At 47.4% G+C, this 23,724-nt stretch overlaps 1 protein-coding gene across 5 annotated transcripts in view; it reads left to right on the top strand.

The window, feature by feature from the left end:
- The window catches only part of ASXL1 (ASXL transcriptional regulator 1), a 60,560-nt gene that overhangs the window by 27,975 nt on the left and 8,861 nt on the right, over positions 1-23,724 (top strand). For 3 of the 5 annotated variants that reach the window (XM_040981650.1, XM_040981649.1, XM_040981651.1), the window contains 6 exons: positions 18,097-18,217; positions 18,293-18,390; positions 18,917-19,010; positions 19,463-19,615; positions 20,742-20,905; positions 21,000-21,096. In XM_040981650.1, the coding sequence (XP_040837584.1) occupies positions 18,097-18,217; positions 18,293-18,390; positions 18,917-19,010; positions 19,463-19,615; positions 20,742-20,905; positions 21,000-21,096 (727 nt within the window). Of the gene's footprint in view, positions 1-18,096; positions 18,218-18,292; positions 18,391-18,916; positions 19,080-19,462; positions 19,616-20,741; positions 20,906-20,999; positions 21,097-23,724 lie in introns of those variants that run through there. The other 2 variants (XR_005884019.1, XM_040981652.1) reach the window with 2 other exon arrangements.

The following is a 23,724-nucleotide window of genomic DNA, read 5'->3' as shown; positions in this document are numbered from 1 at the left end:
AGAGAGATGACAGAGAGAAAGATACTCCATTCGCTGGTTCACTCTCCAAGTAGCTGGGCTGGAGCAGAGCCGATCTGAAGCCTGAAGCCAGGAGCCAGGAGCTTCTGGGTTTCTCACGTGGTCATAGGTCCCAAGACTTTGGGCCATCCTCAGCTGCTTTCCCAGGCCACAAGCAGGGAGCTGGATGGAAGTGGAGCAGCTGGGATGCCAGCGCCACAGGGTAGCGGGTCAGCCAGTTGTGCCTCTGCACTGGTGCCCAGGTTCATCTTGTTCTAACATTTAACCTTTTGTTAGGCTTGGATGTTGGAATTTCTCCTGTATGTACTTAGATAAATCTGACTTTTGTAGTGCAAATGTTAAGCTTTCTGAAATAAAACCCACATTGTGTCATATGACTTATTATTACTATTTAGCATAAAGATTTTACTTGAGATTAAGAATTTCTATGTCTATATTCATGAGATACATTGATCTGTAGTTTTCTTGAAATGTCTGGTTTTTGCCTATAAGGAATGCTGTCTCCAGAGGGGAATTCCCTCCTTTTTATTCTTCAGAAAATGCTTATATAGGAGTGGAGTGAATTCTTCCCTTGGTGACATTCACTGAAGGAACCATCTTGTTTTGATTATAAAGCCAAATTTTATTCAGTTTGTCCTGTTTTTGAGTTGTGTGTTTCATAGGTGTGCACTTTAAGGATTCATTCCATTCATCTATACTTACAAAATTAAATAAGGAACTACCAGAACTGATTGTTATTTAACACCTGTGGACACTGTGGCAAGATCAGCACTCAGCTCGCCATCCTGGTGACTTGTGTCTTAGCTCTGTACCGATCTGTCTGACCAGCACCTCATTGCTTTTAGGGAGCTGCTCACAGATCAGCTCTGGTGTCACTGCTTGCAGTCACACTCTGGTTTTTCAGTAGTCATTAAATTAGGCTTTTTATAATTTGTTCCTTATGTCTGATTTGGACTTAATTTGCTCCCTGTCCCTTCCTGGTGTTGCGTGATGCAAGCTGAGGTCATTTCTTTGAATTCCTTCCTTTTTTCTAAGGTAGACATTGCTGTATCACAACTTCAGATATATATACATATATAGTGTGTGTGTGTGTGTGTGTGTGTGTGTGTGTGTGTGTGTGTGTTTTACTCAGTTCACAATTTTGCTTTTGATTTTCTTTTAAAGATTCACTTATTTTTATTTGAAAGGTAAGTTTACAGACAGAAAAGTTGAGACAGAGAGAGAAATCTTAACATCCACTGGTTCACTTCCCAAATGGACACAAAGGCTGGAAGCCAGAAACCTAGAGCTTCTTCCAAGTCTCCCCTGTGGGTGCAGCAGCCCAAACAAGGACTTCCGCCATCTTCCTCTGCCTTCCCAGGCGCAGTGAGAGGGAGCTGAATTGGAAATAGAGGAGCTGGGACCGGAACTGGTGCCCGTGTGGAATGTCAAACTGCAAATGGAGGCTTAACATACTATGTCACAGTGCTGTGTCTCTTGATTTCTTACAGATTATTCAGAAGTGTGATCTTTATATTTTCTTACTTGAATATGCAGAGATTTTTCTGAAGAATCTTTGATTTAATTCTTTCGTTATAAAACATTTGGGGTATGATTTGAATTCAAACTTACTGATTCAAGATAAGTTTCGTCATGATACATGTTCCTCAGGGCACTTGAGAAGACCGGGTGGTCAGGTGGAGTATTCTGGAAATGTTTATTGTTGGCTAATACTGTTGGGTTCTCCTGTTTTCTTCCTGATTTTTTTTGTCTGCCTGTACTATCAACTACAAGGAATGGTGAAATCCATAGGCTGTATTTGTTTCTTTAAGCTCAGTCAGATTTTGTGGCATGGATTGTGACACTTGTAAGGTACATAAACATTAGGGTTAATCTTCTTGATGAATCAGTCCTTTGTCGTTTTGCAATGACACTGTCTCTGGTCACTGTCTCAGTTGCACATGTGCTCTCTTCTCATGTGAGTAGTGCTTGGCGCATGTTTTTCTCTCCTTGCAGTGTATTGTGATTTTCCCTATGGCTGGGGTTTGAGTTCAGCATCCGGAATCCTCACCTAGCGTGACCTCAGACTTGACTCTTACCTGTGCTAGCTAGTACAGGTTCAGGTTCGATCTGTCACCTGTACCAGCCAGTGCACATACCACATACTGATGGGTGCGCTTCCTGCTCAGTTCTGTCCCCAGCCCTATCTTTCACATGAACTGATGGGTACTTTGGCCTAACCCAGCCCAGCCCAGCCCACCATATCCTTCTGTACACCACTGGTTGCCAGAACCTAGTTGGGGTGACCCCCTACAAACTCCCATAGTTCTGCCCCTAGCCCAAGTTGTTGTGCATGCTGGCATGTGCCACAAGCTAGCCTGGTCCATTCTACGTCCTGTCTGGCTCTTGTGCACACCCATGGGTGCTACAGCTTAGCTCAACCTGACCCACCCCTAGACCCGGCCCACATACATGCTCTTGGGTGCTACCATCCATCTCTCATGCTCATTAGCAGGAACTGCAGACTAGCAGGGGAGTTCTTCAAGTTCCTCTGCCACGCTTGTTCCCAGCCTTGGATCTTGGGGGGTATGCTGGTGGGTGCCCTGACATAGCCTGGGATGACCTACACCCAGACTCAGCACTCAACAGTGAGTGTTGCAGTCCATCCTAGTCTGGTGCAATCCACACCCCAACTTGGCTCTTGTGTGCCAGCGAGTGCTGTGACCTGCCCCTGCATGGCCTGCCCCCAGACCTGACCTGCAGACATGCTGGCAAGTACTACAGCCCTCCTACTCTGGCCCACTCCCAGCTACAGCTCTGTGTTTAGGATGAGAGCTGTGACCTAGGAGGGGAATTCCCCAAACTCCCCTATCAGGCCAGTTCTCAGTCGCAGTTTTCCTGGCTCCTGGCTTCTGATCAGCTCAGCTTCTAGGTTTTTTCTTTTTAAGATTTCTTTTTAAAATTTTTATTGGAAAGTTAGATACACAGAGGGAGGGAGAGATGGAGAGGAAAATCTTCCATCCAATGGTTCACTCCCCAAGTGGTGGCAACGACCTGTGCTGAGCGAATCCGAAGGCGGGATCCAGGAATGTCTTCCAGGTCTCCCACGCGGGTGCCGGGTCCCAAGGCTTTGGGCCGTCCTCGTCTGCTTTCCCAGGCCACAAGCAGGCAAGGGAGCTAGATGGGAAGCGGGGCTGCTGGGATTAAAACTGACACCCATATGGGATCCTGGCACATACAAGGTGAGGACTTTAGCCACTAAGCCACCGTGCCAGGCCCATCTTCTAGGTTTCTTAGGTGGGGCTGCTGGCAGGGCACAGTAGGCTAAGCTCCACCTACATTGCTAGCATCCCGTATGAATGCCAGTTCATGTCCAACTTTTGATGTAGATCATGTTCCACTTCTGATCTAGCTCCCTGCTTATGGCCTGGAAAAACTGCGAGTCTCTGCATTTACATGGGAGACTCAGGGTCCGATGCAATAGCTTAGCCGTTAAAATCCTCACCTTGAACACACAAGGATCCCATATTGGTGCCGGTTCTAATCCTGGCGGCCCCACTTCCCATCCAGCTCCCTGGTCGTGGCCTAGGAAAGCAGTCGAAGACGGCCCAAATTTTTGGGGCCCTGCACCCATGTGGGAGACCTGGAGGAAGCTCCTGGCTCCTGGCTTCAGATTGGCTCAACTCCAGCTGTTGCGGCCACTTGAGGAGTGAACCATTAGACAGAGTCTTCCTCTCTGTCTCTCCTCTTCTCTGACTTTACAATTAAAATAAATAAATCTTTTAAAAAATAAAAACATGGAAGACTCAGAAGAAGTTCCTGGCTTTATGTTGGCCCAGCTCTAGCTGTTGTAGCCATTTGGGGGTGGGGGACTATCGATGAAAAGATCTTGCTGTTTCCACTCCCGCCTGGGGAGTGACTCATCGGACGGAGGATCTTCCTCTCTGTCTCTCCTCTCTGTATATCTGCCTTTCCAATACAAATAAAATAAATAAATAAAAATAAAATTTTAAAAAAGGAAGAAATAATTTTAAGTATATTAAAAATTGCAAAACCAGGGCCCAGCACAATGACTCCGTGGCTCATCCTCCCTGGCACACACGCTGGGCTCCCGAATGGGCGCTGGTTTGTCTCCCAGCTGTTCCACTTCTCTTCCAGCTCCCTGCTTGTGGCCTGGGAAAGCAGTGGATGATGACTCAAAGCCTTGGGACCCTGCACCCAAGTGGGAGACCTAGAAGAAGCTTCTGGTTTTGGATTGGTTCAGCTCTGATCATTGTGTTTATTTGGGGAGTGAAGATCTTTTCTCTTTGTATCTCCTCTCTGTAAATCTGCCTCTCAAAGAAAAAAATGCTTAAGATTTATTGGCTGCAGAGGCTGGACTTTTTTAAAGAACAAAGTAAATTTTTTCTTTTTACCCCAATCTCCTAAATAAATGTCCTTAAAAATACAGGAAAATCTTTTTAAAAATTTATTTATTTTTATTACAAAGTCAGATATAGAGAGAGGAGGAGAGACAGAGGAAGACCTTCTGTCCGATGGTTCACTCTTCAAGTGAGCGCAACAGCCAGTGCTGTGCCAATCCGAACCCAGGATCCAGGAACTTCTTCAAGGTCTCCCACATGGGTGCATGCCCAAGGCTTTAGGCTGTCCTTGACTGCTTTTTCAGGCCACAAGCAGGGAGCTGGATGGGAAGCAGGGCCTTTGGGATTAGAACTGGCGCCCATACGGGATCCTGGCGTGTGCAAGGCAAGGACTTTAGCTGCTAGGCCACCACGCCAGGCCCAAAAATATAAGAAATTAACATTTGTACAATACTGTTAATGAAACTCAAGCCTTAACATTTAAATGCCTGTTGGGGAAGTGGATTAGTTTATACAGGACTGCTTTAGAGCTGGCATGTGGTGCAGTTGGTTAAGCCACATCCTGCAGTGCCGTCATCCCCTAGAAATGCCATCTCAAGTACTGTTGCTCCAGTTTCAGCCCAGTTTCTGCTGTTGGACAGAACCCCCGAAGCAACCCCTGTCCACCTGTGTGGGAGACCTGGAAGAAGCTCCTAACTTTGTCCTGGCCCAACCCTGGCAGTTTCCGCCGTTTGGGTAGTGAACCAATAGATGGCTCTCGCTCTCTGTAACCCTGCCTTTCAAATAGCTAAATAAATTTTAAGAGAGAAAACCCTATAATTTCGATGACATCCCTTTGTGCTACCTTTTTTCTGTTTGTATTCCCATTGCTCCCAAATCCTTTGTAACTGCTGGTTGCTTTATTGTTGCCACTCTCCCTGTAATTTTGTCCTCTTCAGATATCATATAAATAGTCATATAATATGTTGTCTTTTTAAATTTAAAAGTCAGATATACAGAGGGAAAGATCTGTCCAGTGATTCACTCCCCAAATGGCCGCAGCAGCCAGTGCTGTGCCGATCTGAAGCCAGGAGCCAGGAACTTCCTCCAGGTCTCCCACGTGGGTGCCGGGTCCCAAGGCTTTGGGCCGTCCTCGACTGCTTTCCCAGGCCACAAGCAGGATGGGAAGCGGGGCTGCTGAGATTAGAACCGGCGCCCATATGAGATCCCGGTGCATTGAAGGCAAGGACTTTAGCCTCTAGGCCACAACGCCAGGCCCCATATGTTGTCTTCTGAAGTTGCCTTTTTTTATTCAGCGTCATTCCACTGCAGTCTACCTGGTGTGTATTAGCATGTTGCTGAGCAGTAGTGTATTCCTGGGCAGACCACAGCTTGCTCTTTCTTCCATTGAGGAACGTTGGAATAGTTCTGGTTGGGACTCAGGAATGAAGCTCCTGTGTGCGTGCAGGCTGTAGTGTGAAAGCACAGTGTCTAGGGTAGGCACTGCGGAGTGAAGTGGCTGGGTTCTGTGCTTAGCAGCCACTTCACTGTTTATCCTAGACTGACAGCGCCGTTTGTCGTTCCCGCTGGCGGCGGATGAGAAACGCAGTGCTGCATTCTTCTCAGCTCCTGGTGTTGTCAATGCTCTTCCTTCCGTCTTTTGTCCGAGAGGCGCGGTCCGTCATGAGGCTGGGCCTCCAGCTGGCCTCTCCCCATGACTGAGGATGTCGGGGAGCTGTGCGTATACGTGTTCCGTTTTAATGTCTTGTCTAGTATACTTCATGCTTGAGTCATTTCCACTTACTAACTGAACATTTTTTATTGTTTATTGTAGAGTGCTCTGGAAAAGTCCTTCGTGGGACGTGTGATTTGTGAATAGTTTCATTTAGTTTAAGCATGTGTCTCAGCAAAAGCTTTAAATTCTGTTGAAGCCTAACTTGGCAACTTTTAAATTGTATAACCCTTTGTTTGGTGTTATGTTTAAGAACTGTTTATAGTTAACAAATTTTCTCCTATTTGTTTTTATTGGAAAGTCGAGAGGAAGATCTTCCTCTCTCTGATTCACTCCCCAAGCTGCCACATTGGCTAGAACTGAAGCAATCCGAAGCCAGGAGCTCTTCAGGGACCCCCACACGGGTGCAGGGACCCCAAGGTTTTGGGCTGTCCTTGTCTGCTTTCCCATGTCACAAGCAGGGAGCAGGATGGGAAGTGGGGCCTCCGGGATTAGAAGCAGTGCCAATATGGGATCCCAGAGTGTGCAAGGCAACAACTTTAGCCACTAGGCCCTATGTTGCTGGATTCTTAACATGACCTCTCGAGTGGCCTGTTAGCTCGTTCGCCCTATTGCTGCTGTTCTCTTTGATCGCTTGGATGGGGAACCTCTACCTGCCTCTGTTGTTGTAAAGCTCCTTTTAACCTTGTAAAACTTACAGCTGTTTTATGGGTGAGACTTTGAAGCTCTTTGATATCCATTCCTCCTTCTAAGTTTCAACTCGCCTATTTACGTGTTGATATTTCTGCGAAATAATTTGTTTCAGTTAGTTATATTACTATCATTACTATTACTTTCTTAGGTGGGTGAATGAATGCGATGAGCCCTAGCTTGGCTGATGGTAACTCTGTGCGGTGCCATCTGTACTCATGGCGCCTTGCCATCATGTCTCTTTTCTGACAGATTATCTTGATTCATCTTGCACTGTTCCTGCCCTAATATGAGCCCTTCCTCCACTGAGTCCTGGTTTTCTCTAGACTGATGTTTAGAAACCAAGATCTGGGTTCCAAACATTCTTGCAGCTTTGCGGGTATTGCTGATAGCAGTTCGTTTCAGGGGAAGCGCTCAAATATTTCTGAGGGCTCAGCTGCTTCTGAGCCCTGTTTACAGACATGCCTGCGTTCATCTCTGTCCAGCTTTAGCTAGATACATTGAGAGCTCTTGTGTTTACAGATAAGAACACAAGTTACAATCCAAGCCCAGAATGTTTGTTCTGGTTTTTTATCTTTGCTGTTACGCTAATGCATCTACTTAATCCCTTAATGCCCACCCCTATCCCCATCATTATTGCTGGCCCTCCCTCATGGGAGTGTTCTCTAGCCGTCTTGGACCATTTCTGCTGGGTTTGCACCCCTTGTCCAAGAATGGTTCCCCTCCTTTGCTTGAGCTCCAGCCCTCCCTCCATGCTGCCTGTGCCTCGCAGAGGCCCTCTGTACCCTGCCTTTGTCATCTGTGTGCCTTCTCCCCTTCAGCTAAGACTCCCACGCCTTGCTGCACTGCTGCTGTAATCTCCCTTTTCATGCAACTCCGTGTTTGCATAGCTTCCTGCCTTGATTTTCACCAAGTAATGGGATGGACAGCTAGTTTAGGGAGGAGAAAACAAAACAGCTCTTCTCATTTACAAGGAGAGATTGAGTGAGTAATTTTTAAAATTTGCTTCCAGGCATGGGCTTTATTAGGGTATCATTTGATAAGTTTTTGATTTTTTATGAAGTCCATTTAGAAATATTTCTCCATTCACTGGTAAAAAAAAAAAGTCTAGAAGCTTATATTTTTGGCTCTTAGGTTTAGATCTGTGATCTTTCTCAAGTTAATGATATGTGGTTTGAGGTAGGTTTGTGTTTTTATGTTTAGCTGACTCCAGCTTCCTTTTTGAAATGACTTTTCTTCCCCTAGTAAATGGCTTCGGTGCTTTTGTCAGAAATTATTTGGGTAGACGTGGATGAATGTTTTATACTCTTCACTGTTCCGTAGGTCTGTTTACGGTTGAATGCAAAGTGTCCCAGAGTGGAGCAATGGGACGGCCACTCTCTGGCTCTGAGTCCTTTCATATGTCTCCCTCATTCGTAAACACACCTTTAATGCCCCTTGCTTTCTGTCTCAGTAAGATATTCTAAGCTTGGCTGGTATTTTCCCAGCTTCAACTCTGGACTCACTCATTTTTCTAAAGAACCCTGGTTTCTTTGGGTTTAGACCTATGTGCGTGTCTGTGTCCGTGTCTGCACTTCTGTGTTGACCTGCCTTCATGCAGCACTCATAGGTGCCTTCTGTACCAACCTTAGGGTTTATTTTGGTGTTGCCCTCTCCAGGTTTGTAATTTCTACTCTAGTTTGGAAACCCTAACTCCAGGTACCCCTTTGTCTAATTTGTTTGCTTAGTTCTAGAAAACATTCACTTAGTAGTTTCAGAATTGCCAACCTGTTCCGCAAAAAAATATATTCTAACTAGAATTCAGTATTCGGTTATAGTTCATTTAGATTGAAAATCTTAGTAATGTCTTCAAAAGTTACTTGGAGAAGAGGGGCGATACAGTGGTGTATCAGGTTAATCCTCCGGCTGTGGCACTGGCATCCCACAGGAGCACCAGTTTGTATCCTGGCTGTTGCACTTTGATTCAGACACTTCTTACGGTCTGAGAGGGTACTGAAGGATGGTCCTAGTCCTTGTGCCCTTGTACACACTTGGGAGACCCAGAAATAAGCTCCGGGCATGGCAGCCATTTGGGGAACAGACCACAGGATGGAAGAGCTCTCTGGCCTTCTCTGTCTCTCCTCCCCTCGCCCCCTGTTCCACCTCTTCATCTCTCTACCTCTCTCCCTAAAAATCTACCTTTCCAAAAAAAAAAAAAAAGTACTTGGGGTACATGCTGTTTGAGGACTAGTTTCAGTCCTGGCTGTTCCACTTCTGATCCAGCTCCCTGCTGGTGTTCCTAGGAAGGTAATTGCGTCTCTGGCTTCAGCCTGAGCCAGCCCTGGCTGTTGAAGCTATTTGGGAAATAAGTCAGCTGATGGAAGACCTCTCTCCTGCTTTGCAAATAAACAAGTCTTGTCTTTTTTTTTTAAAGAGTTGCTTGAATGAGACACACCTCTGCACCCAGCTGCTAAACATAGTAATATGGTTATGCTGCTGTGTTATGTCAGTCATTCATAATACATATTTAAAAATTTTTAGAAGTATGGACAGTTAATCTTATCAGGGTTACTAGAAAACATTTCATGTTGTTCCTTTTATTTAAAAAAATTTTTTTAGGGCCCGGTGCGGTGGCGCAGTGGTTAAGGTCCTCGCCTTGCCCGCCCAGGATCCCATATGGGTGCCAGTTCTAATCCCGGCAGCTCCACTTCCCATCCAGCTCCCTGCCTGTGGCCCAGGAAAGCAGTCGAGGATGGCCCAAAGCTTTGGGTCCCTGCACCCGCGAGGGAGACCCGGAAGAGGCTCCTGGCTTCGGACCGGCATAGCTTCGGCCGTTGCGGCCGCCTGGGGAGTGAATCGTTCAACAGAAGATCTTCCTCTCTGTATATCTGCCTTTCCAATAAAAATAAAATCTTTAAAAAAAAATTTTTTTTAATTTACATTGGAAAGGTGGACATACAGAGCGAAAGATCTTCCATCCATTATTTCACTCCTCAAATCTGGCGATTGCAAGTACTGTGCCAGACTGAAGCCAGGAGGAGTCTACAAGAACTTCATCTGGTCTCCTGTGTGGTTGAGTGATCCAAATACTTGGGCTGTCATTGGCTGCCTTCCTTTGGCTTGTTACCAGGAGCAAGATCAGAAGCAGGGTTAGCTGGGACTCAAACCAGCACTCTGTATAGGATGTGAATTCCTAAACCTGGCTGCACTTGTTGCAGTGCATCACCTGCTCCTTCACTAACTTTGATGATTACTATGTTTAAAGATTTTATTTATTTGAAAGATGGAGTTGGAGATTTTCCATCTACTGTTTCATTCCCCAACTGGTTACAAGAGCCAGGAGATCCGTCTGGGTCATCTTACATGATAGCAGGGACCCACACGCTCGGGCCACCTTCTGCCTTCCCAAGCACAGTTGCAAGAACTGGATCTGAAGTGAGACAGCCCAGCACCTGTAGGGGTGCCCGTGTCACAGATGACTGCTTGTCACACCGTGATGCCAGCTTCTGCATCAGTATTTTACCTCAGTGATTCAGGCAGCAGCATTTCTGTTGGCAAGCATTAAAAAACCATGTTAACTGCCAGCATGGGAGAACGGTTGCATAAACTTTGCTTCATTCACATTGGAGAGTATTCTGCAGCTGAGAAGATATAAAGGTATTGGACCCAGCATGGTGGCCTGGTGGCTAAATCTTCACCTTGCAACAACTGGGGACCAGTATGAGCGCCAGTTTGTGTCTCAGCTGCACCACTTCCCATCCAGCTCCCTGCCTGTGGCCTAGGAAAACAGTAGAGGACGGCCCAAAGCCTTGGAACCATGTACCCACATGGGAGCCCTGGAAGAAGCTCCTGGCTCCTGGCTTTAGATCGGCTCAGCTCTGACTGTTGTGGCCACTTGAAGAATGAACCAGTGTACAGAAGATCTTTATCTCTCTCTCCTCCTTTGTGTAAATCTGTCTTTCCTATAAATAAATAAATCTAGACACTTAAGAAATGATGAGCTTTCTGGAAAAATTAAGTGGAAAAAGCAAGATGTACTTCCCATGGTGTGCTTTTTGTGTATGTGTCTAAAGATGAAAGGGAAGTATAATAAGCATATACGTTAACATTTCTACCAAAGAAAACGCATGCAGAGTCAACCAGAAACTGCTGAGGCTGTTCACACCTAGCAGGGGTGGGAGGAGGGGCTGGAGGGAGCCGTGCATAATGCCCCTTTCCTGAGCCTAGTGCTTTTGCAAAGCTTTTGCTTTTATGTTAAAGTATTTCTCATACTTCAAAATAAGTAAGGATGGGGCCCGGCGCAGTGGCGCAGTGGTTAAGGTCCTCGCCTTGCACACCCAGGATCCCATATGGGCACCGGTTCTAATCCCAGCGGCCCCGCTTCCCATCCAGCTCCCTGCTTGTGGCCTGGGAAGGCAGTCGAGGACGGCCCAAGGCTTTGGGACCCTGCACCCACGTGGGAGACCCAGAAGAGGCTCCTGGCTTCAGATAGGCATAGCATCGACCATTGCGCTCACTTGGGGAGTGAATCATCGGATGGAAGATCTTCCTCTCTGTCTCTCCTCTCTGTATATCCGCCTTTCCAATAAAAAGGCGGACTTGACACTGTCAAGTCATAGGCGAACCACAGCCAGTGGATTACCCTGTGGCTACACGTATGGCTGTTTTCCTGGGGTGTCTGGAAAAGTGTCCTATGTTGTAAGGGTACCCTGACCCCCTAGATCCCAGTTTGTTGTTACTCCTTAATGTACACACACTTTCTCTACCTGTATTACGTTGTGTGAGGTACATTCATGTTGTTGGGAGGAAAGTTAGCCGACACCCTTCATGTCTTCACTGTGTTGGTGCGGAGTTACTAGTTTAGCCCCGAGTTCCAGAGGTAACACTTCCGTGACATTTTGAAACCACTTTGAAGAAGCAGAGGGATGCCCTTGTGACTTGGTGATGTCGCCGGTTCTCCTGTGTTGAAAGTTCACAAACCTTGCTGTGTTGTAGGTCTCGTTTCACTGCTTGTGTTCAGCATTTTGTGTTATGAAAAGTGAGAACACTCATGTTCATTTTAGGACAATTGAAAATGTTTTCTCCTTCTGGACTTTTTGTTTGTGGAATGTGAAACTTTCTTAAAATTTTTAGATATTATTGTTTATAGAGCTTGTGTATTATTTCATTTTAATTTCTAGCATTCGTTTGATTTGGTATTCTTCATTAAAGATGCACTGTACTTGGGCCCAGCACGGTAGCCTAGCGGCTAAAGTCTTCATTTTGCATGCATCAGGATTGCATGTGGGCGCCAGTTCTAATCCCCGCAGCCCCACTTCCCATCCAGCTCCCTGCCTGTGGCCCGGGAAAGCAGTCGAGGACGACCCGAAGCCTTGGGTCCCTGCACCCGTGTGGGAGACACAGAGGTGGCTCCTGGTTCCTAGCTCCTGGCTTTGGATCAATGCAGCTCCAGCTGTCGCAGCCACTTGGGGAGTAAATCAGTGGAGACAGGGTCTTTCTCTGTCTCTTCTCCTCTGTGCATATCTGACTTTCGAATAAAAATAAAGAAGCAGTGTGCTTGTTTCTGGTTCTTTGGCAACATTGATCATTAAACTTATTTATGTCTTCCTTTCAGTTCCCGCTTTTGTGTAAATTTGGTTACTGTCTTTCTTGGCCTTTGACAGGTCTGTTCATGGCATGAAAACTGATAGGTGGCCTGGTTGCGGCATAGTAGGTGAAGTTGCTGTCTGAGGGGCCAGCATCTCATTTGGAAGTGCCAGTTTGAGTCCCGCTTTGACTGCTTTGCTTCTGAGCCAGCTCCCTGCAGATGGGACTGGGAAGCAGCAGATGATGCGCTCTGACAAGACCTGGAGTTCCAAGCTTCTGACTTCTGCATGGCCAACCCTGGCTGTTGTGGCTAACGGGATTGTAAGCAGATGGAGGGTTTCTCCTTCTCGCCCTCACTCAGTCGCTCTGCCTTTCTGATAAGTAAGATGCTTTAAAAATAAAAGGATGGATGAGTGATGGAGTCTGTGCTCGTGGGGAGCACTGTCCGTCACTGTAGTGAGGACCCAGGTGGTTTTGGGAGATCCCCAATTACCTATATCTAAAGATGTTTCTCTTAGCTAGCCATTTTTCCATTAGAAATTCCCTCAATTCTTGCAGCATTCCGTGCAGCTCTGAGAGGCAGTCTGGGGAGGAGAGCTGGCAAGGTCGCCATCTTGTGTGTGATGCTCAACTTGGTGCTCCTGTGTAGAGTGCACTTCATTCTTGCTGCTCTGCCGGTGGTGCCTTGCTAGTTCACCTCCAGAACGTGGGGGGGTGTGAAGGGGGGGCTCAGTCTGCTTGGAGGGTTGAAGCTGTTCCAAAGCTGCTGCAGAGCCCCGCCCCACCGCTCCTAAGGTACACTCCTACTGGCTTGTTCTTGGTTCTTCCTGCTGAAGCTTTCAGCCATTTCTCCTGTCTAGTCTCTGCGCGCCCCTTGTCCTGCCCGTTCCCCGCCCCTGTGGGGTTTGGTGCTGACCCTGGCTCCCTTAAGCTGAGTCAGTTGTCTCCTGCTCTCCGTCATCCAGACTGCTGCTGCCGCCCTCACCTGCCGCTTTGTCTCTCGCCGTTCCTCAGGCTGTGCATTTTTGTGCTGTTACCATTTTCAGGGTTTTTCTGCTGGAATGTCAGTCAGGAGGGTGTTCGTTTTGCAGCATTTCCATAGGTAGGCACGAAACTTTGGGCAGAGCAGGTTAGAAATGCCGTAGACACCCATTCCAAACCTACCCAGCAGCTGCAGCGGCCAGCGGGCCGTCCCTTCTCACCAGTAACCGCTGAAGTGAACCGTGTGTGCAGCCTGCCTGCGCGTGCATGTCGTGAAGAGTGCTCTGTCCACGTTGGTGGATTTTTATTCCGTTTAACTTAAATACCCTTATTAAGGGCATTTAAATGTTTCACTCCCCACCCCCCCTACCCCCAGTCTTGCCTTTTTATATTACCAACACTGCTGCAACGTTATTTTATTTGGTATCCATATGCAAATGTGTGAGAATTTCTCCAGGGGACCATTGCCTCATATGGCATGTTTGCATGAAATAAAAATGAACTGGAAATTTTGTAAGGCTTGATGAAAGATTTTATTCAGCTTTTGTGATGTTTTATAACTATAATAAAACAGTTCTTTGATTTTTTCATTTATTTGAAAGAGAGATTTACATGGAAAAGGATCTTCCATCCTCTTGTTCATTCCTCGAATGGACAGCCAGGGCTGTAACAGGACAAAGCTGGGAGCCTGGGGCCTCTTCGGAGTCTCCCACCTGGGTACCGGGCCCAAGCACGTGGGCCATCTTCTGCCATTTTCCCAGGAACGTTAGCAGAGAACTGGATCTGAAATGGAACTGCTGGTTCTTAGGCAGGCTGCCATGCGGGTGCTGGTGTTGCAGGCAGTGACTTCGCTCACTATACCACAACAGCAGCCCTGAGAAAAGAACCGAGAGCTTCCAGTTTTTTAAAGAATGTGTTGAAAAACAAATAATTTCTTATGATCTTAATATCAGAATTTATACCCACCTAATATATATTTAATTTCTTGTGTTTTGTTTTTTAAATGAAGAATTCTAACTCCTGGATACAGAAGTTGATACGTGAATACAGTACACTTGCTATGTGCATACTGTTTATTTAAAAACAAAAGTTGATGTATTTTGCTATCTGCACATACATTCTGTTTCCATTCTACAATTCAGGAGGCTGCATCCTGAAGCCTGTCGATTCACAAATGTGGAGTGTGAGGTCTGTGGCCCACAGCACGTAGAATCTCTGCTTGCACATGTGGGTGGAAAATAACAGACAAGATTTGTTTTGTTTCTGGTTGATGAAAACTCCTTCCTTCCAAGTTCTAGTGAAAACTTTGATTTCATTTTATTTAAACTTCATTTCAAGATTGTTCATTAAAAAAAAAAACAGCTCTTTTCTTCTTGGATGGCTGTGAAAGTACTTCTAGTAATACAAATGATTTTTGTGGGATTTATTTATTTTTATTAGGAAAATTTACAGAGAGAAGAGACAGAAAGAGCTTCCATGAGCTGGTTCATTTCCCAAGGGGCCGCAATAACTGGCCAGAGCTGAGCTGATCCGAAGCCAGGAGCCAGAAGCTTCTTCCAGGGCTCCCACACAGGTGGACAGGGTCCCAAGGTTTTGAGCCATCCTCTACTGGTTTTCCAGGCCAGAAGCAGGGAGCTGGATGGGAAGTGGAGCAGTCGGAACTTGGACCTGCACCCACATGGAATACTGGTGCATACACGCCTAGGATTTAACCACTAGGCTAATGCACCGGGCTCTCAAATAAAATAAAATTTTTGTTTTAGAAGTATCACATGCCCATGAAAAAAAATTGTGCAGAATGAAGAATTTCTACAAGCATAATAATAGAAGTCCATTTTAAAATGAGCCAGAAGAGGCTGGCGTCGTGACACAGTGCCTTGCAATGCCTCCGTATGAGTGCTGTTACAATCCCAGTGCTCCAATCCTGATCCAGCTCCTTGCTGATGTGCCAAGAAGAGCAGAAAATGGCTCGAGGGCTTAGGCTGGTGTTAGGATCTGGGTGGAGTTCTAGGCTTTGGTTTGGCCCGGCGCTAGCTATAATGGTCATTCGGGGATTGAACAGTGGATGGAAGGACTCTCTCCGTTTTTGTTGTTTTGATCTCTCCACCCATCTTAAGCATAATTTTTTCATTCACTAAAGATTTCAGCAGATACTCAAGGAAAACACGGATATGACCAATGACTACTTAATTTAAGTCATCTGTAAAATGAAAGTTTTGAAGCGCAGGGAGGTGTGTGTATACCGCGGCACTCCCGCTGGAAGGCTGGCAGACTGTCAGCAGCGTACGGCCTATGAATATGGAGCAACTGGAACCCTCATTTGGTGCGATTGTCTTGGAGACCTCTTGGATGTTGTTTGATTTGCTTTGTTTTTAATTAAAAAAAAAAAAGCTTTTGTCTGTCTTAGTCCCTGTAATTCTTGCTAATGTCCGCCCTGGGGGGGCAGCCAGTGATGGCCCAAGTGTTTGTTTTTTTGCCTTGTGGGAGGCCCAGAATAAATCTCTGGATGCTGATTTTGGCCTGGCTAGCCCAGACTGTTGCATAGATGTGCGAAATTTAATCAGGAGGGGGAAGTTGGTGTTCTTTTGCTGTTCTTTCTGTCTCTCTCAGATAAATAGATTTTTGTTTTGTTTTTTGATAGAGTAAATAGGGCTTACAGCTTGGCTCAACTGAGTAATCCTCCACTTCTAAGCACTGGCTTCCCTTAGGGACACCAGTTTTATTCTCCATGTCTCCACTTCCCATTCTGCTTCCTACTGTGGGTTAGGAAAGCAGTATAGGACAGTCCAAACCTTGGGACCATGCATCCATGTCAGAGAGCCAGAAGAGCTCCTGGCTCCTGGCTTCGGATCGGCTCAGCTCTGGCCAGTTATTGCAGCCACTTGAGAAGTGAACCAGCTCATGGAAGATCTTTCTGTCTGTCCTCTCTGTAAATTTGCTTTTCCAATAAAATAAATGCCTTTTTAAAAATTGATGTAAAGCACAGATATTACAGCATTCTCCTATATCTCACATTACAGTAATCATGAGGTGTGGCATCCTAAGTGACATCTTGTATTTATTTATTTATTTTTATTAGAAAGTCAGATATACAGAGAGATAGAGAGGAAGATCTTCTGTCCAATGATTCACTCACCAAGCGGCCACAATGGCTGGAGCTGAGCCAGCCCAAAGCCAGGAGCCAGGAGCTTCTTCCAAGTCTCCCGCAAGGGTGCAGGGTCCCAAGACTTTGGGCCATCCTCGACTGCTTTCCCAGGCCACAGGCAGGGAGCTGGATGGGAAGTGGGGCCTCCAGGATTAGAACCAGCGCCCATATGGGATCCCAGCGCGTTTAAGGTGAGGACTTTAGCCTCTACGCTATCACCCCAGACCCCTAAGTGACATCTTAATTATGGCTACATACTTGCCACCACAGTTTTCATTTTTAAAAAAAATGGTGGACTCATACTGCATTAATTTAGCTGATTAATTTGGTGTGACTTCAGTACTTTTTCTGCCATTAAATCTGAGCTTTGTTTTGTGACTGTCAGTAGGAATGTTCTTGTAGGAAATGTTTTTGAGTTCTGTTAAGTTTTTTGTACATAGAGTTAGGATCCAGTGTTCATTGTTAGAGAAATGAAGCACAGGGCAGGGGTCAGTCTGCTGGGCATGGCCTGCCTGGCCCTCAGATGGACAGGGCGGGGGTGTGAGCATCCAAGGACTGACTGTCTTATTGGCCACAGGAGTGGGGGGAAAAAGATAAAATAAATGAAACACAATTTTGGCTGCCACTGAAGTGAGGTGGGGCCTCAGTCTGGAGCCCCCGTGTGTCTGTTCTGAGTGGAGGCCCTTCTCATGTACTACTCTGCTTTAGTAAAACATTTTCTTGCTTTTTTTTTTTTTCTGTATGTGTCTGCATTTCCTAACACTGAGTCTAGCTTGGGATGCTTTTGAGCATTTGAGAAATGAAGTCCGTGCACCTTGCATTCTTTAGTGAATGGCGCTTTGTGTTCAGTGCTTCGTGTTTTCAGTTCTATCATGGTATCCTGAATAGATGTAGTCCATTCAACTTGAGCTTCTTGCTTGTTACATAGTGATTTATTGAGTACACTGCCATTCATTGGTTCTGCAGTTGATGGCCACTTAGTCTTGTTAACAGTCTGGATGACAGGTGCCGCCTGTGGCCGTGACGCTGCTGCTCGTGTGTGGGGCAGTGTGTTCCTTCAGGGACCCTGCATCTGGGGCCATCGCAGGTTTGCCTCTTCTCCGTGCCAGGCTGTGGTTGCACATACCTGACCTGGATCAGCTTTCGTTGTGCTTCTTCCTCATCCCCATCAACACTATTTTGTATTGTCAAGCCTTCCTTTCTGTTGGTTTCACAGGTCTGGTGGTGTAGTGTTGTGATTTGGATTTGCATTATTCATATTTTCCTTACTGTTGGTAATGTTAGCTTTCTGTGTGTGTCATGGCCATCTGGACACCACTTCTTGGTATAGTGCTTAATTCACTGCTTTCAAGATTTCTTTACTTATTGGAAAGGCAGCATTAAAGAGCAGGAAGAGACAGATCAGCCTAATTTTCTCTTTGTACAGATTAATATGTAGTTTTTTTACAAGTGTAGAAATGGGAATATAGAATAAAAGGATACATAGGTTGGACATCTCTGGTCTGAAAATCTGAAATGCTCTGAAATCCTGAAGTTTGGAGAGCACCTGTGTGATGATAAGTGGAGCAATGTTTTAAACTCCTCTTTCCAAAGCATACAGTCATTGCTGGACGTGTAGGATGACCTGTGTTATCTTGCTGTCACAGAAGGATGCCCTGCAGTGGTCTCGCAGTGCAGCTGCAGTGGAGGCAGAGGAGCCGGAGGACTCTGCCGATGTGGAGAGCTGTGGTTCCAATGAAGCCAGCACTGTGAGTGGTGAAAACGATGGTGAGTGTCCGGAGGGAGTCGGGGGCAGGGCTCAGGCAGTCACTTGGAACTGATTTTTATTTTCTTCTCTCCCAGTATCTCTTGATGAAACCTCTTCGAACGCATCCTGTTCCACTGAGTCCCAGAGTCGGCCCTTGTCCAATCCCAGGGACAGCTGCAGAGCCTCCACACAGGTAGGGGGAAGTGGCACAACCCCAGGCAGCCCTGAGATAGGAGGCTCTCTTCTTGGGCTGCAGCTGTGCCTGCAGGTGGAGAGGAGGGGTCTGGTCCAGCCTGGTTGTGCCCTGTGAAGCTGGGCCATGTGAAGCCTATCCATTGGTGCCTCTGCGGCAGAGGGGCCCTCACTTCTCTTCTCCATGACTTCTCTTCGTTTCTCATCACATGTGAACATCTAGGAAGAACCCTAGTGCCACGTGGTGATGACACGAACTTGGTAGTCAAGAGTTTGAAGGTCCTGCTGCTGACCAGCTAGCTGTGCACAGCCCCAGGACATACTGCTTATCCCTAAATTGTAGTGCCAGTACCTTCCAGAAGCTACAGTGAGGCCTGGCACAGTACAGGCCTGGAGTTCGGTAGCATTACCTGGCAGATGTGGCAGAGCAGGAACCCTGTTTTAAAAGCTGAGAGACTGTGCTACAGGTGGTACTCTTGTTGGCTCTGCAGCTAACTTGGGCTCTGTTTATTCTCTCTGGGGTATAGGCAAACAGACAGAAGAAAAAGACAGGAGTGATGCTGCCTCGAGTTGTCCTGACTCCTCTGAAGGTAAACGGGGCCCACGTGGAATCAGCCTCAGGTACGTGTAACCTCATGCCAGCTGTGTCTTTGCCTCTGCTCCTGGGCACGCAGCCTCCCTGGGTCAGCAGTCTGCCTTGGTGGTTGGATGCAGTGGAGTCTGGAGGCCCACTCTGGAAGGCAGCGCACTGTGGAGCACAGCCTGCCACAGGTTCTGGTGTTGACTTCTGCCGTGTGCCTGCTCTGGGCCTGCAGGGCGCTTGTGAGGACCCCTGAAGGATTGTGCAGTGCCTTGTAAGGGTGGAGTGCTGTTCAAGCCCTGTTGACGGTTTGGCGTTCTTAAGGTGATCTGGGAAAGCCAGACCATGAGCTGGCAAGTGCTGGCTGCCTGAAGCTGGGCGACAGAAGTGCTTGGGCATTGCTGGCTGCCTCTCAGGGAGAGCTGGGAACAGTTAGCTTGTCCGAGAGCTACGGTGCGTGATGCGTTTGACCAGTGGAATGCTGTGCCTTCAGGGTTCTCGGGCCGCCACGCCGATGGCGAGAGCGGCAGCCCGTCGAGCAGCAGCAGCGGCTCTCTGGCCTTGAGCAGCACTGCTATTCGTGGCCAGGCCGAGGTCGCCCGGGACCCTGCCCCGCTCCTGAGAGGCTTCCGGAAGCCGGCCACAGGTGAGTGGCTTGGCACACATTTCTCTGCCTGTCATGGGGGCTCTGCAGGCCCAGGAAGAAGCTGATTTCTACTCCAATTTTCCTGTACCACTTGAGCTTTACCTCTTCGTTGGCCTTCTGTTTTTGTCTCTTGGTATTTTGGTTTTTTCATGTGTAAATCTTCGCTAGACTGAGCGAGCTCCTGACAGGCAGAAGTGGTGCCACATTGCTCCTTGTGTGCCCCTGCAGGGCTCTTGCCTGCACCTACCTTGGTGCTGCTTAGTGAATGTATTGGTGAGGAATTCCACATTCTGCTTTCTTGCCCTGCTCATCTGCCCATCCATAGTCATTGGGAGATCCTCTCTTTTTGTAGCCAAGGCAGCCAGTGCAGGCCAAGTGTCTGTTGAACTTGAGGGTGTAGGACCATTCATTAGTGCTATACATTGTATACCTCCCACCTCCCAGCAGAGTTCCTTGCAATGCTAGTGTGCTCTTCACTATTTCAGGATTAATTTCTTGAGTGCTGGGGATTTCTGTCCGTGGGGCACATGAAAGCATTGGGAAACCTATCCCTGACTTCTGAACATTAGACCAAGCCATTGCCCCTGTGAGGACACAGCTTGCTGCCTTTCTAGCTCATTAGCAGTGCTAACTCTGAGGTTTCCCAGGACTCTGTTCTCAGTGATTCTCTTGAAATGAAAGTACACTTGCCCTTTGACATTTCCGTTGGCTTTCAGTGACCCTTAGTGCGTCTCTGCATGTGCAGCCCACCTCTGCAGCCTGTCGGGGCGTCTGCGGATCATTCTGTCGTGCGCTAACTAGATTTGTGTTTAGACACTGTACGTCATTTCTCCCCTTGGGCTTTGTGGATCATGCCCCTGCCTGGTCTGCTGTGGACAGAGTGTCTGCTTCAGGCTGTGACATAGCACAGTAGAGAAAGCCATCACAAGCCTACAGTGACAGTAACCAGGCAGAGCAGTGGTAGCAGACAGACTCGGGTGGGCCGTGGGATTGAGCAGGTATGTGCAGAGAAGTCCTGGGACTGCAGTGCCGCCACCACAGTTTTCCCATGTGTTGTCTGTTTTGTTTTGTTTTGTTTTTTAATCTGAATATCTGTGTCTGGTGCATCTTGCTTCAACAATCACAGGTCAGATGAAGCGCAACAGAGGGGAAGAAATCGATTTTGAGACACCTGGGTCCATTCTTGTCAACACAAACCTGCGTGCGCTGATCAACTCTCGGACCTTCCACGCCCTGCCATCGCATTTCCAGCAGCAGCTCCTCTTCCTCCTGCCTGAAGTAGACAGACAGGTACAAATGCACGGATTCCCTTTGCCTCTGGCGGGCTCCAGTTTTCTTAAGTTCCTTTTCTCACGATTTGGTTTTTTTCCTTTGTTCCCTCAAGGTGGGGACAGATGGCTTGTTGCGGCTCAGCAGCAGTGCACTGAATAACGAGTTTTTTACCCACGCAGCTCAGAGCTGGCGGGAGCGCCTGGCTGATGGTAAGTAGGTTCTGTCATTGATGACTGGAGATGGGCCTGCCACTTCAAACCCAAGAGTGGAGTTCTCACAATTTTCCTTTTTTCTCAAGGGCGATTGAACGTAAGACAGGCTTTCCCACAGCACCAAGTAGGTTTGAGGGTGTGACTGCTTCGCACAGCTCCGAGGAAGGAACAAGGTGTTCAGACTTTGCCTGTGCTATATTGGAAAGCCATTCTGCAAATGCTTTTTATCTTTAAAACCTCAAACACTAGAGCCAGTGCTGTGATGGCAGTAGATTAAGCTGACAACACTGGCATCCCACGTGGGCACTGGTTCATGTCCTAGGTATTCTGCTTCTAATCCACCTCCATGCTAATGTGTCTGGGAAAGCAGCAGAGAATGACGCAAATGCTTGGATCCCTGCCACTGAATTGGGAGACCCTGAAGAAGTTCCTACCTTCAGCTTGGTCCAGAGCTGGTGTTGCAGATATTTAAGGAGTGTTGCAGCAAACGGAAAAAGTTCTCTTTCTCTGTTCCGCAACTCTGCCTTTCAAATAAATAAACTTTTTAAAAAGCAAAACAAAACAAACTGGTGCCCCTGGCATGGTCGGTGCCCCTGGCATGGTCTGCAGGGCAGGAACAGAGAGAGGTGACAGTGCAGCACTGCTGTGCTGGGCTCCGCTGGGCTCTCCGCTTAGGTGTGAGCACTTGGGGGGATTGTTAGCTTCTGTGAAGTTCATTTGATGAGGACACTCTGGGGACAGTGTTGGGAGTAAGCAGGACTTATGGTAGAGGTAGACTCAAAACGGTGATGTTGTACAGCAAAGTATACAAAGCAAAATTGGCAGAGGGAGAGGGCATGTGGACCGAGGTCCAAGGAGAGCCGGTGATGAGCTTTTGAGTGCCTCTATGCGTTCATGTGGGCACACTTCATTCCCTAGCAGCAAGTCGAGCAACACATGTGCAGTGTGTTCTGGGAAAATTCTTGGTACTTGAGTTTCTTTTTTAATTAATTCAATTGAGAGACAGACAGATGTATACAACTCATGTTTACTGGTTTATTCCTCAAATATGTGCCATGGCCAGGACTGGGCCAGTCTCAGACTGGACACTGGGAGCTCAGTGCAGGACTCCCACATGGGTGGCAGAAGCCTGGTTGTTTCATTTGTCTGTCCCTGATACATTTTGGAGATTGCATAGCAAGAGGCTGAAATTGGAAGCCAGAGCTTGGTATCGAACCTTGGACACTCTTGGATAGAATGCTGGTTTCTTTCCTTTGTTTGTTTTAAAGATTTATCTATTTACTTATTTTTTTTAAAGATTTATTTTTATTATTTTTTCATTGGAAAGGCGGATATACAGAGAGGAGAGACAGAGAGGAAGATCTTCAGTCCGATGATTCACTCCCCAAGTGAGCGCAACGGGCCGATACTATGCCGGTCCGAAGCCAGGAGCCTCTTCTGGGTCTCCCACGCGGGTGCAGGTTCCCAAAGCTTTGGGCCGTCCTCGACTGCTTTCCCAGGCCACAGGCAGGGAGCTGGAAGGGAAGCGGGGCTGCCGGGATTAGAACCGGCGCCCATATGGGATCCCGGGCGTGCAAGGCGAGGACCTTTAACCACTTGCACCACCGCACTGGGCCCAATTTACTTATTTTTTAAAATGATTTCTTTTTATTGGAAAGTCAGGGTCCGTTGCAGTGGCCTTGAAGCTAAAGTGCTCTCCCTGCATGCACTGGGACCCTTAGGGGCACCAGGTTTGTTTTGTTGTTGTTGTTGTTTTTAAGATTTATTTATTTTTATTGGAAAGGCAGATGTACAGAGAGGAGGAGAGACAGAGAGGAAGATCTTCCATCCAATGGTTCACTCCCCAAACAGCCGTAATGGCCCATGCCGTGCCGATCCAAAACCAGGAGCCAGGAGCTTCTTGGTTTCCCACGCGGGTGCAGGGTCCCAAGGCTTTGGACCATCCTCAACTGCTTTCCCAGGCCACTAGCAGGGAACTGGATGGGAAGCGGGACTGCCAGGATTAGAACTGGCACCCATATGGGATCCCGGCATGTTCAAGGCGAGGACCTTAACCATTACGCTATCGCGCTGGGCTCAGGCACTGGGTTCTAATCCTGGTGGCCCTACTTCCCATCCAGCTCCCTGCATCTGGCCTGGGAAAGCAGTCGAGGACACCCCAAAGCTATGGAACCCTGCCACCAGCGTAGGAGACCAGGAAGAGACTCCTGGCTACTGGCTTTGGATTGGCTCAGCTCTGGCCACTGTGGCCACTTGGGGGGTGAATCAACAGATGGAAGCTCTTTCCCTCTGTCTCTCCTCCTCTCTGTATATATTTGATTTTGCAATAAAAAAGAAATAAAATCTTAAAAAAAAAAAGATTCCCCGCTTGGGGAGTGAATCAATAGATGAAAGATCTTGCCCTCTTTCTCTCCTCTTCAATGTATATATCTGAGTTGCAATCAAAATAAAATCTGGGCCCGGCACAATAGCGTAGAGGCTAAAGTCCTCACCTTGAATGTACCGGGATCCCATATGGGCGCTGGTTCTGATCCCAGCAGCTTCACTTCCCATCCAGCTCCCTACTTGTGGCCTGGGAAAGCAGTCAGGGATGGCCCAAGGCCTTGGGACCCAGATCTCCCACGT

This window comes from Ochotona curzoniae, unplaced genomic scaffold, assembly GCF_017591425.1.
Source record: "Ochotona curzoniae isolate NIBS_2020 unplaced genomic scaffold, NIBS_Ocur_1.0 contig_3520, whole genome shotgun sequence".
Taxonomy (NCBI): domain Eukaryota; kingdom Metazoa; phylum Chordata; class Mammalia; order Lagomorpha; family Ochotonidae; genus Ochotona; species Ochotona curzoniae.
This window is presented reverse-complemented; position numbering and strand designations above follow the sequence as displayed.